Source organism: Dreissena polymorpha, chromosome 5 (genome assembly GCF_020536995.1).
Source record: "Dreissena polymorpha isolate Duluth1 chromosome 5, UMN_Dpol_1.0, whole genome shotgun sequence".
NCBI classification, from domain to species: domain Eukaryota; kingdom Metazoa; phylum Mollusca; class Bivalvia; order Myida; family Dreissenidae; genus Dreissena; species Dreissena polymorpha.
Window position 1 is genome coordinate 63,459,660 of NC_068359.1, and position 15,020 is coordinate 63,474,679.

A 15,020-nucleotide genomic window follows, 5' to 3' on the forward strand; every position below is an offset into this window, starting at 1 on the left:
TTGTTGAGGGAAAACTGGGCTTAGTGCATGTGTATTAAGTTTTGTCCCAGATAACCCTCTGCACAGGGTAATCAGGGACGCCACTGTACACTTTTATGAATTGTCACATTTTTAACTGACAACATTCAAACTTACATGCATTGTTACTTATGACACAAAGTCATGAAATTGAATAAGCAATTTGGTATTATCAATTTAAAGAAAATTCCAAACTGTGCAGACTGCACAGGCTAATCTGGGAGGACAATTTACATACATGCACAAAACACCATTTTCCTTGATAAAGGCTCACATAATGATTACAACTCCTTGATTTTCCCTTGTTTCCCCCAGTTTTCCCAGAAATAGGCTCACATAATGATTACAACTCCACAGGAAGAAGCCGGAGTTTCAGGCGGCGATGCGCAGGCTAGAGAGCAGCGCTGAGTGCCAGGGTCTGCCCATGATCTCATTCCTGCTGCTTCCTATGCAGAGGATCACCCGTTTGCCACTCCTGGTTGACGCCATCTGTCACCGAATGGACCCCGACAAGGACAAGGCGCGACACAAGTCTGCCAGCAACGCCTTCACCGCCATTAGCAAGGTACACACATGGGAAATGTCTGTAACGTTTCATCTCAGATTAACCTGTACAGTCAACACAAGCTAATCAGGGACAACACTTTCGGCCTAGACTGGATTCTCTTTAAGACAAGACTTCATTTAAACAAATACAAATCCATTAAAGCTGAAAGTGTCGTCTTAGATTAGCCTGTGCGGACTACACTCGTTAATCTGGTCTGACGTTTTATGCACTTGCATTAAGCCCTATTTTCGTATAGCAATTCTCATTTCTATTCATGGAATCTGTCAATGACAGGGCCTTGCATAAGTCTGCTAGCAATGCATTTTTACCTCCATGAGCAAGGTATGCACATGGGGGAAAAAGGAATTGTAGATATAGGTATTAACTCTTTCAGTGCTGGAACCGAATTTTGACGGTCTTTGCAAACAGTTTGTATCCAGTTGAGACGCCACAGAACGTAGCGTCTCCTCAGGATCCAAACTGTTTGCTATTCTGATAGTATTCTTTGAAAAAATCGAAGAAAATGCTAATTTTAGAAATTCAGCAGACAACATTTTAGCAGACGACAAATTTCCCAGCATGCAATGGGTTAAAGTTAGTTCAGGGAGAAGTTTGGTTGGTTTCAGTGTAATATCACATAAAACTTTGTGTCAAAAGATTGGTCCCAATGATATCATGGCCAAGTTCAAAACTGGGTCACATAAGGTAAAAAGCAAGGTCAAATTAAAGAAAAAGCTTGCTACTACTGATGAACTTTCAATTATGGTCCAATCTCCATAAATTTTGCCAGAATATTTGTTCTAATTATATCTTGTATTATATCCGAGGTCAAAAATGGTTACAATCTGTTGAAAAACATTGCCACCATGGGATGGGGCAGTTTTCATTATAGGGCTATAGTGAAGCCTTGCTTATAGTCTAGAATTCCCATTTTGAGTTCTTAATCTCAGGTGAGCGCCTTAGAGCCCATGGTCCTCTTGTTACATTGTTAAGGGGTAGATTTACAACTATAAGAGTCGTGTTCTGAGAAAACTGGGCTAAATGCATGTGCGTAAAGTGTCGTCCCAGATTAGCCTGTGCAGTCCGCACAGGCTTATAAGGGAAGACACTTTCCGCTTTTATGGTATTTTTAGTTTCAACGAAGTCCCTCCTTACCGAAAAATCAAGTTAAGGCGGAAAGTGTCGTCCCTGATTAGCCTGTGCAGACTGCACAGGCTTATCTGGGACGACTACGCACATGCATTAAGCCCAGTTTTCTCAGAACGCGACTCATAATTCCATTTGTTCAGGTGGTGAAGCGCTGCAATGATGGAGCCAAGAAGATGCAGCAGACAGAGCAGATGTACCACATCTCCATGAAGATTGAGTTTCCATCCAACAAGGTACTTAATGTCAAGTCTGAGATTTCTCATGACCATCTTTGCTTATCTTTGGGTTCCAACCTCCAAGGTACTGGAGAGTCATTTGTGTGATTTTTCTTTTCCTTCCTTTCCCTCCCAGATATACTGTTGAAAAAGAGCAAAACTAACAAAACAAGACTTTCTCATCAATCTAGCTAGAAGTTATTAAGGATGCAAAAAGTTGTCACCTTAACACATTTGTAATTTGAATGCTGATTTCATTACCAAAGCTATAGGCTAAATGCATGAGGCTAAATGCATGAGGCTAAATGCATGAGGCTAAATGCATGAGGCTAAATGCATGAGGCTAAATGCATGAGGCTAAATGCATGAGGCTAAATGCATGAGGCTAAATGCATGAGGCTAAATGCATGAGGCTAAATGCATGAGGCTAAAGTTTCATCCCAGATAAGCCTGGCTCAGGCAAATCAGGGACAACAGTTTCCGCTCTTATGATATTTTGTGTTGTAAGAAAGTTTCTTCCTAGTAAAAATTGAGTTTTAGTGGAAAGTGTCGTCTGATTAGCCTGGGCATACTGCAAAGGCAATTATGGGACAACATGTAATGCACATGCATTTAACCCCGTTTTCACAGCCCTGTTGTCCATGTTGCAGGACATACCCCAGATACCGCTGATCTCTGCCTCGCGTTACCTGGTGAAGCAAGGGGAGATAACGAAGATCCTCAACAAGGCAGCCAGTGGTCTCCCTTTTGGAAAGGCCAAGCCTGCCAAGCAGAATGTGAACATCTTCCTCTTCAACGACATCATACTGCTCACCAAGAAGAAAGGGTAGGCTTTTTTCTCTTTTTTTTCATTTTTCTTTAAACCTTTTTATTTAATCTTGATTGCATAACAAGCCTAAGGCTTATATGAAACGCTCTCGAGTCTGTTTCCTTGGTGTCTATGAGGGAGACCTAAAGAACGCTCCCACAGTGAAGATCAAACCCGTGACCTCCCAATCACTAGGCGGACACCATATCCACTACACCATGGCGACCTCAAAGTTTTACAGTGCAGCGGTGTCCTTTGAGTTTCATTGTCAATATTATCTTTCGTATGTTTAGAAAAAGGATTTTCAACTCTTCCTTTTTACGATTAAACAGTCAAGGCTGTTACAAAGAATATTTATTAACACCTTCATTAAACTTATAAACACTACATGTGTTTTTACTCCATTACCACTGAGATACAAATTTTGAGACATTATTTGAAGTCCCTTAGAAAGTAACATTTAATTAAAGACTTTTCTTACTATATTCAAGTTTTAAAGGCTTCATTTCCAACCCTTCCATCTGTGTAGTATCAAAATGTATCTGAATTTCGAAACAAACGCAAGATGTGCACATTGATTATTTTTTATATTTGTGTATTGTGTACCTATGGTAATTTGCCCTTTCTAATTAGAAGCCAAGTGAAAATGCCTCTTGCAACCAGCCTAAAACCAGAACAGCGTGTGAGTTACTCGCAGTCTGTTCAGGTTTTGTGCTGTTTGCTGCTCATCAGTAAGTAATGTTTGTAAATGGAGCCTTTAAAACTTGAATTAAGTAACAAAGGTCGTAAATTAAATTTAATTTGCTAGGGACTACAATTGTGTCAAAATACATATCTAAGTGGTAAAGGGTTAAACACTTGGAATAAGTATATGTTGTGATCTGAAAATAGTGGATCATTCTACCCACAAAACCAACAAAAAATGTCCCACGAATAATCATGAGTTAACCCTTCAAGTTTTAAAGGCTTCATTTCCAACCCTTAGATACTAATGAGCAGCAAAAAGCATAAAACCTGAACAGACTGCGAGTTACCAGCAGTCTGTTCTGATTTAATGCTGGTTGCAAAAGCTATTTTCACTTTGTATCTTATGGGGGAAACGTTAACAGTATTTTACTTTACAGGGAAAAGTTTGTGGTAACAGACTACGGTCAACGTAACACTACCCACATAGAGGAGATTGAGACCCCCGAGAAGTATGCTAAAAACCTTCCCCTTGGCGTTCCAAGTGGATGTAAAAACCTCTTCCTGCTAGTCATCCTGGAGAATCATGAGAAGAAACAGTCAGAGGCAGTGTTCGCATGTAACACCACGTAAGTTAGACTTAAGCAGTGTTCGCATGTAACACCACATTAGTTAGTCACACAAGGTAATAGTCTACAGTCTGGAAAACAATGTAGGTCACCATTTACATGCCATACACGACATTTGTTATAAGTCACAAAATGTAAGTTATCGTGATAAGTCACTAAGGCACTGAGTGTGACAAATAAGTGATAAGTGATAAATTACCAATTGTAACATATTAGTGAATATTTGCTGACTGATAATTGAAAGTGATATGTCACTAAGTGTTATACATTAAACATTATAGGTCACAGAGTAAAGCACATTAGTGAAAAGTGAAGGAGTTTAACCCTTAAAGCGCTGGAGCTGAATTTTAAAGGCCTTTGCAAACAGTTTTGATCCAGATGAGACGCCACAGAACGTGGCGTCTCATCAGGATCCAAACTGTTTGCTATTCTGATAGTATTCTTTGAAAAAAATCGAAGAAAATGCGAATTTTATAAATTCAGCAGACGACATTTTAGCAGAAGACAAATGTCCCAGCATGCAAAGGGTTGACACATTATCAATACTTAGCAAATTGTAATACATGAGAATTCAACGAGAATATCAAACTTGTAATACTTCAAAGAAAATATCACACTAGTAATTATTCTCAGAGAATATCACACTAGTGATAATTCCAAAATTATAGCACATTAGTAATAATTCACAGAGTAAAGCACACTAGTAAAATTCAGAGATTATAGCACACTAGTAATAATTGGAAGAGTGAAGCACGCTTGTGATAATTCACAGAGTATAGAACACTAGTAATAATTCACAGAGTAAAACACACTAGTGTTAATTTACAGAGTATAGCACACTAGTAATAATTCACAGAGTATAGCAAACTAGTAAAATTCACAGAGTATGACACACTAGTAATAATTCACAGAGTAAAGCACACTGGTGATAATTCACAGAGTTTAGCACACTAGCAAAATTCACAGAGTAAAGCACACTAGTAAAATTCACAGAGTATAGCACACTAGTAATAATTCACATAGTATAGCACACTTGTGATAATTCACATAGTATAGTGCACTAGTGATAATTCACAGAGTATTGCACAATTGTGATAATTCACAGAGTATAACACACTAGTAAAATTTATAGAGTAAAGCACACTTGGAATAATTCACTGAGTATAGCACACTTATGAAAATTCACAGAGTGTAACACACTTTTAATAATTCACAAAGTAAACCATGCTAGTGATAATTCACAGAGTAAAGCACACTTGTGATAATTCACAGAGTAAAGCAAACTAGTAAATTTCACTAAGTATAGCATGCCAGTAATGATTCACAGAGTAAAGAACACTTGTGGTAATTCACATAATATAGCACACTAGTAAATTCACAAAGTATAGCACACTAGTAATAATTCACAGAGTATAGCACACTAGTGATAATTCCCAGAGTATAGCACACTAGTAATAATTCCCAGAGTATAGCACACTTGTGATAATTCACAGAGTATGGCACACTAGTAATATTTCACAGAGTATAGCACACTTTTGATAATTCACAGAGTATAGCACACTAGTAATAATTCACAAAGTATAGCCCATGAGTAATAATTCACAGAGTAAAGCACATTAATAATAATTCACAGAGTTAAGAACACTAGTGATAATTCACAGAGTATAGCACATTAGCAACAATTCACAGAGAATAGCACACTTGTGATAATTCACAGAGTATAGCACACTAGTAATAATTTACAGAGTAAAGCACACTAGTGATAATACACTTAGTATAGCACACTTTTGATAATTCACATAGTATAGCAAACGTGATAATTCACAGAGTCTAAAATATTAGTGTTAGCATGTTAGTCAGTTGTTAAAGAGTGTGACTCAAAAGTGATAAGTCACCAAGTTTAACACACTAATGATACATCATTGAGTGTACCACATAAAAAAACTCTTCACCAGGAAATGAACTGAGGTGTTTTAATTAGCCTACATAGCTTATGTAAATCAGTTTATGCTACATAGTCAAAGACTGCATATCTTGTGGGAGTAAAAAGGCTTTCTTTTCTAGTAGTCTAATCCAAACATGATTAACTGCATGTATGTGAACCTTGCTCTGGGGAAATTGGGCTTAATGCATGAGCCTAAATACGGCACTTACTACCTAGACTCGAGAATTGTTAATTAGACACTTCCTTTACATAAAAAAATCCATAAAAATAGAAAGTTTTGTCCCTGAAAAGCCTGTTCAAACTGGGACGACAATACACACATATGTGTTAAGCCTGTTTTTCCAGTGTGCAAATCGTATTTATTCAGAATTTACTTAGTACTCTGTATCCCATCATGCACCGTTTGTATTATCTGCAGGAGTGACCGAGCCAGATGGCTGGACGCAGTGCCCAATGTGAAGGTCACCGATGACCAGAGAATCTATGAGGAATGGGGTACGACAAGCACAGATAAATAGGTCGTGTTCTGAGAAAACTGGGCATAATTCATGTGCGTAAAGCTCGTCCCAGATTAGCCTGTGCAGTCCGCACAGGCTAATCAGGGACGACACTTAACGCCTAAAATTGATTTTTGGTAAGGAGGGACTTCCTCGAAACTAAAAATACCATAAAAGCGGAAAGTGTTGTCCTTTATTACCCTGTGCGGACTGCACAGGCTATTCTGGGACGACACTATACGCACATACATTAAGCCCAAATTTCTCAGAACATGACACAAATTAAAACTTGAAAAAATCATTCAATTTAGAACAATAATATTTCAATAACATTAATATTTATGAAATTGCAAATATTTATCGAAATCCTTAAACTCGCTTTTTTACATTTTTCTTATTTACTCCAAATTTCTTTTGACAGGATATTTCTTGTTATTTGTTTTTTAGAAAATCTGATTTTTTTTTAAATTTTAACTTTAATATGAATTTATTAAAATGAATAGTGTCTATAAAATCATTATATGGTGGGACATTTATTTTCAATAAAGGAAGATCCCTATACCGCTTATTAGATACTGTAAACGTATAGAAAATCGTCGGTATGAAATTTCGTGGTTTAATAAAAAACAACTAATTCGTTGACACGTAATTTCGTGGATTTCAAATTTTAGGGGAAGATTTACAGTCATAATAATTAAACTTTTCTTAAAACTACCAGAGTAATAACGAAGAATAATCTGCTTATCTGTGTTGACAGCAAGGCTTGTGATTAATGTGCACTGAAGCATGAAAGTGTTGCTGATAATTGTCGATAAGAGCGAATAAGCAGCGATCTTGTGGGTGCCCTCTCGCTTATCGCCATCAATGTTGTTTTGACAATATTTGCAATTCTCTGCTCAATCAATCCCCAGATAGTAGTAACAATTGAGTAATAAGGTCCCCAAAATACAGGTGTGAAAACCGTTATGTCTCTTTTAACTTTAATTGGCACTAAATGACATATGTGATAAATCTGCAAACTGTTAATTTGACGACGTCACGTAAAAGAGAACAATCGTTGATGTACAGTTTAAATTCCGTGCTTGATTGAAAAATATTATTACCCAAATACTTATCAAGAAAACAACATATTGTATTACCTAGCATATCTCAATCAAATATCTCAGATAACCGAAAACAATAGAGAATGTCGGCAATGACATTCGGAAAGGACCGATTTCGGATTAAAAATGTAAAAATATTCATTGGTACTTGAATTCGTGGTTCAGCGGAACAACGAAATCCACGAAAATTCGTACCACACGAAATTTAATGGTTTTACAGTAGCTTAGATTTGAATAACAAATCATTGGGCTCATTTGGTACTGATAGCCTTTGAGTACAAAGGTAAAGAAGCCCTCCGCCCTGGTTTTTTTATCACATCCCATTTTCTGGTTCCAGACTGCCCACAGGTCCAGTGCATCAAGAAGTACATTGCTCAGGTACCAGACGAACTTGGGCTGGAAGAGTCTGATGTGGTGACCGTGTTCAAGAAACTTGAGGACGGTAAGGCGGCATTTGTCATTGGTTGTCAACCCTTTACCACTCTGATACCAACTTTGGCATATTTGTAGTTGCTTAGAAAATCAAATTAAATTTAAGACCACTTTTTACTAGATTTAAGTTAGGTTTCAATTAAACCCTAAGGAACTGATGAGTAGCAAACAGCATGAAACCTGAAAAGCCTGGGAGTAATTACTGGAAGGCTATTCTAGTTTTATGCTGATTGTATTTAGCCATTTTCACTTTCTTTCAGAGCATGAAATTAATAAAATGTTAATTTTCCTAGACAGTGATATTGAGAGTTAACTGTTTTCTCTACTTCTTATCTTCTGTATAGGCTACACTATGTTCCATTTAGGCTACACTATGTTCTATGTAGGCTACACTATCTGCTATATAGGATACACTACGTTCTATTTAGGATACACACTGTTCTATATAGGCTACACTATGTTCTATATAGGATACAATGAAGACAGTTGTACACAAGTGTATTTAAACATAACTTGATGTGAAGGATTAAATAATGAAACAACAGATATTTGGACTTTAATCTGCCAACACAAGATATCATATCAAACCCAACTTTATTATCCCCACGCTTTTTGAAAAAAAGGTGGGGATATTGTGGTGATCTCCGCCGTCCGTCCGTCTGTCCGTCCGTCTGTCCGTCCGTCCTGGCCACTATCTCCTCCTACACTAAAAGCACTAGAACCTTGAAATTTACACACATGGTAGCTATGAGCATATGTGCGACCCTGCACTATTTGGAATTTTGATCTGACCCCTGGGTCAAAAGTTATAGGGGTTGGGGTGGGGCCGCGTCAGAAATTATCACTCATTTTTTTAGGTTATTTTACATTTACTTCTTTATTTCTACACCGATTCACTTCAAATTGATACTGGACCTCACCTATGACAATACGGTCAATCTCAACCATGCATGGCCCCATTCCCAACCCTGGGGCGCCCCGCCCACATAGGCCACACCCACCAAAAACTTCCATTTACTATAATTTTTTCATTTCTACACGGATTCACTTCAAATTGATACTGAACTTTTGTTATGACATTAGGGTCAATCTCAACTATGCATGGCCCCAATCCCAACCCTGGGGCGCCCGCCCACATAGGCCACACCCACCAAAAAATTCCATTTACTATAATTTTTTCATTTCTACACGGATTCACTTCAAATTGATACTGAACTTCTCTTATGACATTAGGGTCAATCTCAACTATGCATGTTCCCATAACCAACCCTGGGGCCCCCGCCCACATAGACCACACCCACCCAAAATTGCCTTTACTATAATTTCTTCATTTCTACACCGATTCACTTCAAATTGATATTGAACTTCTCTTATGACAATACAGTCAATCTCAACTATGCATGGCCCCATTACCAACCCTGGGGCGCCCCGCCCACATAGACCACACCCACCCAAAATTGCCTTTTACTATAATTTCTTCATTTCTACACCGATTCACTTCAAATTGATACTGAACCTCTCTTATGACAATACGGTCAATCTCAACTATGCATGGCCCCATTACCAACCCTGGGGCGCCCTGCCCACATATGTCACACCCACCCAAAATTGCCTTTTACTATAACTTCTTCATTTCTACACCAATTCACTTCTAATTGATGATGAACTTCTCTTATGACAATACGGTCAATCTCAGCTATGCATGGCCCCATTACCAACCCTGGGGCACACCTAGGTCAAACATTCGGCGTGGGGATACGCGTCGGCCTCTGCCGCGCCATTTCTAGTTGAGCCTTGTTCTGGGGAAACTGGTCTTAATGCATGTGGAAAGTGTTGTCCCAGATTAGCTTGTGCAGTCCGCACAAGACAACACTTTCTGCTTTACCTGTTCAAAGCAAGTCTCTTCTTAACAAAAATCTTAATTAGGCAAAATGTGTCTGGGGCAACAAGCATATGCAATAAGTACCATTTGCCCAGCAAAATGTGTCTGGGGCCACAAGCATATGCAATAAGTACCATTTGCCCAGCAAAATGTGTCTTGGGCCACAAGCATATGCAATAAGTACCATTTGCCCAGCAAAATGTGTCTTGGGCCACAAGCATATGCAATAAGTACCATTTGCCCAGCAAAATGTGTCTTGGGCCACAAGCATATGCAATAAGTACCATTTGCCCAGCAAAATGTGTCTTGGGCCACAAGCATATGCAATAAGTACCATTGGCCCAGCAAAATGTGTCTGGGGCTACAAGCATATGCAATAAGTACCATTGGCCCAGCAAAATGTGTCTGGGGCTACAAGCATATGCAATAAGTACCATTTGCCCAGCAAAATGTGTCTGGGGCTACAAGCATATGCAATAAGTACCATTTTCCCAGCAAAATGTGTCTGGGGCTACAAGCATATGCAATAAGTACCATTGGCCCAGCAAAATGTGTCTGGCCCAACAAGCATATGCAATAAGTACCATTTGCCCAGCAAAATGTGTCTGGGGCAACAAGCATATGCAATGAGTACCATTTGCCCAGCAAAATGTGTCTGGGGCAACAAGCATATGCAATAAGTACCATTGGCCCAGCAAAATGTGTCTGGGGCAACAAGCATATGCAATAAGTACCATTGGCCCAGCAAAATGTGTCTGGGGCAACAAGCATATGCAATAAGTACCATTTGCCCAGCAAAATGTGTCTGGGGCAACAAGCATATGCAATAAGTACCATTTGCCCAGCAAAATGTGTCTGGGGCAACAAGCATATGCAATAAGTACCATTTGCCCAGCAAAATGTGTCTGGGGCAACAAGCATATGCAATAAGTACCATTTGCCCAGCAAAATGTGTCTGGGGCAACAAGCATATGCAATGAGTACCATTTGCCCAGCAAAATGTGTCTGGGGCAACAAGCATATGCAATAAGTACCATTTGCCCAGCAAAATGTGTCTGGGGCAACAAGCATATGCAATGAGTACCATTTGCCCAGCAAAATGTGTCTGGGGCAACAAGCATATGCAATGAGTACCATTTGCCCAGCATGAGGCTTAAGTATTCAACCTACATACTGACATTTCCCTACTGTCATCTTTAAGGAATGTACAAATATATAAATGGGTTTTCATCTTCCAATTTTTGTATATAAATAAGATATATATATATGAATATAAAAGTAATGTTATATACAACATACATACTGACATTTTCCTACTGTCCTCTTTCAAGAACGTATAATTCAGTGGACTTATTATACAAGTCACATGCTGACATTTCCCTACATTCATCTTTCAGGATGGTACGAGGGTGAAAGGTTACGTGACGGTGAGCGTGGCTGGTTCCCCAAGGACTGCACCATCGAGATTGAGAACGCTCACGTGCGTGCACGTAACATGCGCATGAAATATCGACTTCTGTCTAGAATGGACTCAACTTGAGGCCAGCTGAAGATATCAAGAGGGAAAGCAATATCTGTCTTAGATTGTGACCTTGAATCAACTAACTAATTAATTAAAACAATGCAAAAAAAAAATGTTTGCAAGCCCAAACTTGAAATTGAAAGTTTTTGCATGGGATCATAAAGACCTCATTAGGCCAGCTGCAGATGTCAGAGAGAGAGCTATGGGTGTCTGAGATGGAATCAATTTGCTGTGTGGTTCAATGATTTAAAAGAACTGTTTGATAAAGCAAGCTTAAATTCTAATGTTTTTGAATGGGATCATAAATATGTTAAGGTAAGATAAAGCTGAGAAACGGAGCAAGTGTTTTGGAGATTCGAGTTTGGTGCTGTTTTTTCCAGTTTGGGGTTGACAATGAACCTGTACGGGATTTACCAGATTGGGGTTGACAATGTACCCGTACGGGATTTACCAGTTTGGGGTTGACTATGTACCTGTACGGGATCTATCAGTTTGGGGTTGACAATGTACACATGGGATTTATTAGTTTGGGGTTGACTTAATAATGTACCCATACAGGATTTATCAGTTTGGGGTTGACTATGTACCCGTATGGGATTTATCAGTTTGGGGTTGACTATGTACCCGTACAGGATATAACAGTGCAGGGCTTGCATTCCTGTGATTGATTTGTGGTGACTGCTAGGTTATGATGACTGGTTGTAAGCAGTGGTGCTGATGGTGGTTGGTTGCTGCTGATTATGGGAACTATAGCAACGTATCTTAATCACCCATTTGTCCACACCATGCTTATTTCAGAGCCAGTGTGTGCTGCCTGGCAAATCATCCGAAAAAAACAACAGGCCTTAATTTCATATCAAGAAAATTGGGAGCGGTGTTAACATATTGACTCAGTTATTTGTTGACAGTTATTTTTGTAAGCTGTTTTGCTATTTGTTGAACTTCATAATTGTGTCAAAACCATTTAGGAATTTATTATATTGGTATTTTTATTACCTGAATATGGATGTTACTGTTGTACTCATTTGAATTCGATAACGAGTAGTGCTATTTTAGACAATGCATGCCAGCTGATTGTTGTTGAACAAGTGTGTGAGTCTCTTTCTGGGGAGACCAAATTTTCCCATTCAGAAGCAAAGTGAAAATGGTATTGTGCAAACAGCATAAAACCAGAACAGCCTGCGAGTAACTCGCAGTCTGTTCAGGTTTTATGCTGTTTGCTGCTTATTGGTATCTAAGGGTCAGAAATGAAGCCTTCAAAACTTGAATCGAGTAAGTTTGGTCTTTAAGTAAATAAATTTAACGTTCTAAGGGACTACAAATGTACCAAAATACGTATCTAAGTGGTAAAGGGTTAAGTGTCATCCAAGACGAGTGCGTGCAGTCACAGTTCTCCCAGAGATAGGCTCGAGTAGTTATGTGCTGTGTTGCTTTTGAAATATTACAAATCTGCCTCTCATGATAAACCTCAAATCTATTAAAATCTGAGATTATAGGCTTGTGCTATTTATTCTTATTAGACTGTCTTCTTTTCAATTTGCATTCATAAACGGTTAATTGTTCTTAATGTGCTTTTCAATGGTAAATATAAATGTATATAGAACTTTATTCTCATCAAAATTCATTCTTTAATACTGGCCTGTGCCATTTGAATATGAGATTTGTGTGTTCAGATCCTGTCTTCACAAGACCTTGGATTGCAATTGTGTTTAAGTTTATATTTTAAAGTGTTTCTGTATAAAATCACTCAAAATTTCATGTGGACTAATACTATGTTGTTCTTTTACCACTATTTCACCTGCATTGTACAAAACATGAGTCTCAATCTGGGAAAATGGGGTTTATTTTATGTGAGTAAAGTGTTCTTCCAGATTAGCCTGTGCAGTCTGCATAGGCTAATGAAGGACAACACTCTAACCTAAGCTGTGTTTTCGTTTAGAAGAGACTTCCTTTAACTCTTTCAGTGCGGGAACCGAATTTTGAAGGCCTTTGCAAACAGTTTGGATCCAGATGAGACGCCACAGAACGTGGCGTCTCATCAGGATCCAAACTGTTTGCTATTCTGATAGTATTCTTTGGAAAAAAAATCGAAGAAAATGCTAATTTTAGAAATTCAGCAGAAGACATTTTAGCAGACGACAAATTTCCCATCATGTAAAGGGTTAAGCAAAAAACCCATGTAAACCTCTGTAAGCAGAAAGTGTTGTCCCTGATAAGCCTTTGCTGTGAGGCTAATCTTTGACAACACTGAATGCACATGCATTAGACCACCTATTCCAAGATTGAGGTTTAAACCTTTGCATGCTGGGAAATTTGATGTCTGCTAAAATGACGTCTGCTGAATTTCTAAAACTAGCATTTTCTTCATTTTTTTCAAAGAATACTATAAGAATAGCTTACAGTTTGGATCCTGATGAGACGCCACGTTATGTGGCGTCTCATCTGGATCCAACTGTTTGCAAAGGCCTTCAAAATCCGGTTCCAGCACTGAAAGAGTTCAATGTAATGTGTTTATTGACCAAGCCCCTTGATATGCTGACTGTGTACATGTATAAACACAACTTTCACATTCCAACTGCTGCCTATATACTGCTGTGATGTTCCTCAATGTACTAACGCGATAGGTGCTTCTATTTTACATATCATTGTGTCAAAAACTACACAAAACTATCAACAGTTCTTTTGTGTTCTCATAAAGTATAGTGGAAACATCAAAGATTAATTCAGCATTTTTGGTTTTCTAGAGTGTGGTCGAAATAAGACATTAGTTTATGTCGTTAAAGTTTACTGTTAAGTCATAAATATGTCATTTATGTTTAGTCCTGTAGTAACATTAATGTTGAGTTTACTGATTTCATTATCTATATAATGTTATAATTAACCCTTTCCCACTCAGAGTCAAAGTAAAAATTGCTATGTACAAACAGCATAAAACCAGAACAACCTGGGAGTAACTCGCAGTCTGTTCAGGTTTTATGCCGTTTGCTGCTCATCAATATTTAAGAGTTGGAAATAAAGCCTTTGAAAACTAATGAATTGAAAAAGAAAGGTACTTAATTAAATTTAACTTTCTTTGGGACTACAAATTCATAAAAATATGTATCTAAGTGGTAAAGGGTTAACAATTACAATGTGGACCCTAATGAACTTTCAACAACGGCATCAGCCTGTGCATCCCTATGCAAGTGCCAGAAACAGATAATCTGCCAAATGTAAAAGGTTTGACATGTTCTGAATAACCAACAGTTTATCCAAGCAAGCTGCAGACCTGTTTTTCTCTCACAGGTATTGATATATACATCTGTGAACATTCCAGTTGACTTTGTGCTAGAATCATTATTATATAGTTGTGTCACATGACTTTGATATCAAGGGTACTGTAACAGCAGAGAAGAAATTTTTTCATACTAGCAACTTTAAAACGATGACTAGAACTTTTCATAAGATGTAGGTGAAAATCTTATTTTGTTTACTCTTAATTGTTTCTTAAAAGGGATATACTGTAAATATGTAGAAAAAGTAAGCCATTATTTTGGTTGCTGGAGCATTTCAGCATATCAAACCCATTCAGTCTAGTATACATGAACAC

General features: G+C 38.2%; 1 protein-coding gene across 6 annotated transcripts in view; it reads left to right on the top strand.

Annotated features, from left to right (window-relative positions):
- Positions 1 to 13,034, top strand: part of LOC127880625 (rho guanine nucleotide exchange factor 26-like) — a 112,798-nt gene extending 99,764 nt beyond the window's left edge. For all 6 annotated transcript variants that reach the window (XM_052427937.1, XM_052427939.1, XM_052427938.1 and 3 more), the window contains 7 exons: positions 376 to 583; positions 1,855 to 1,947; positions 2,580 to 2,755; positions 3,862 to 4,050; positions 6,414 to 6,490; positions 7,933 to 8,037; positions 11,307 to 13,034. In XM_052427937.1, the coding sequence (XP_052283897.1) occupies positions 376 to 583; positions 1,855 to 1,947; positions 2,580 to 2,755; positions 3,862 to 4,050; positions 6,414 to 6,490; positions 7,933 to 8,037; positions 11,307 to 11,449 (991 nt within the window). In that variant the 3' untranslated portion in view covers positions 11,450 to 13,034. The remainder of the gene's footprint in view (positions 1 to 375; positions 584 to 1,854; positions 1,948 to 2,579; positions 2,756 to 3,861; positions 4,051 to 6,413; positions 6,491 to 7,932; positions 8,038 to 11,306) is intronic.
- Positions 13,035 to 15,020: the final 1,986 nt, after the last annotated feature.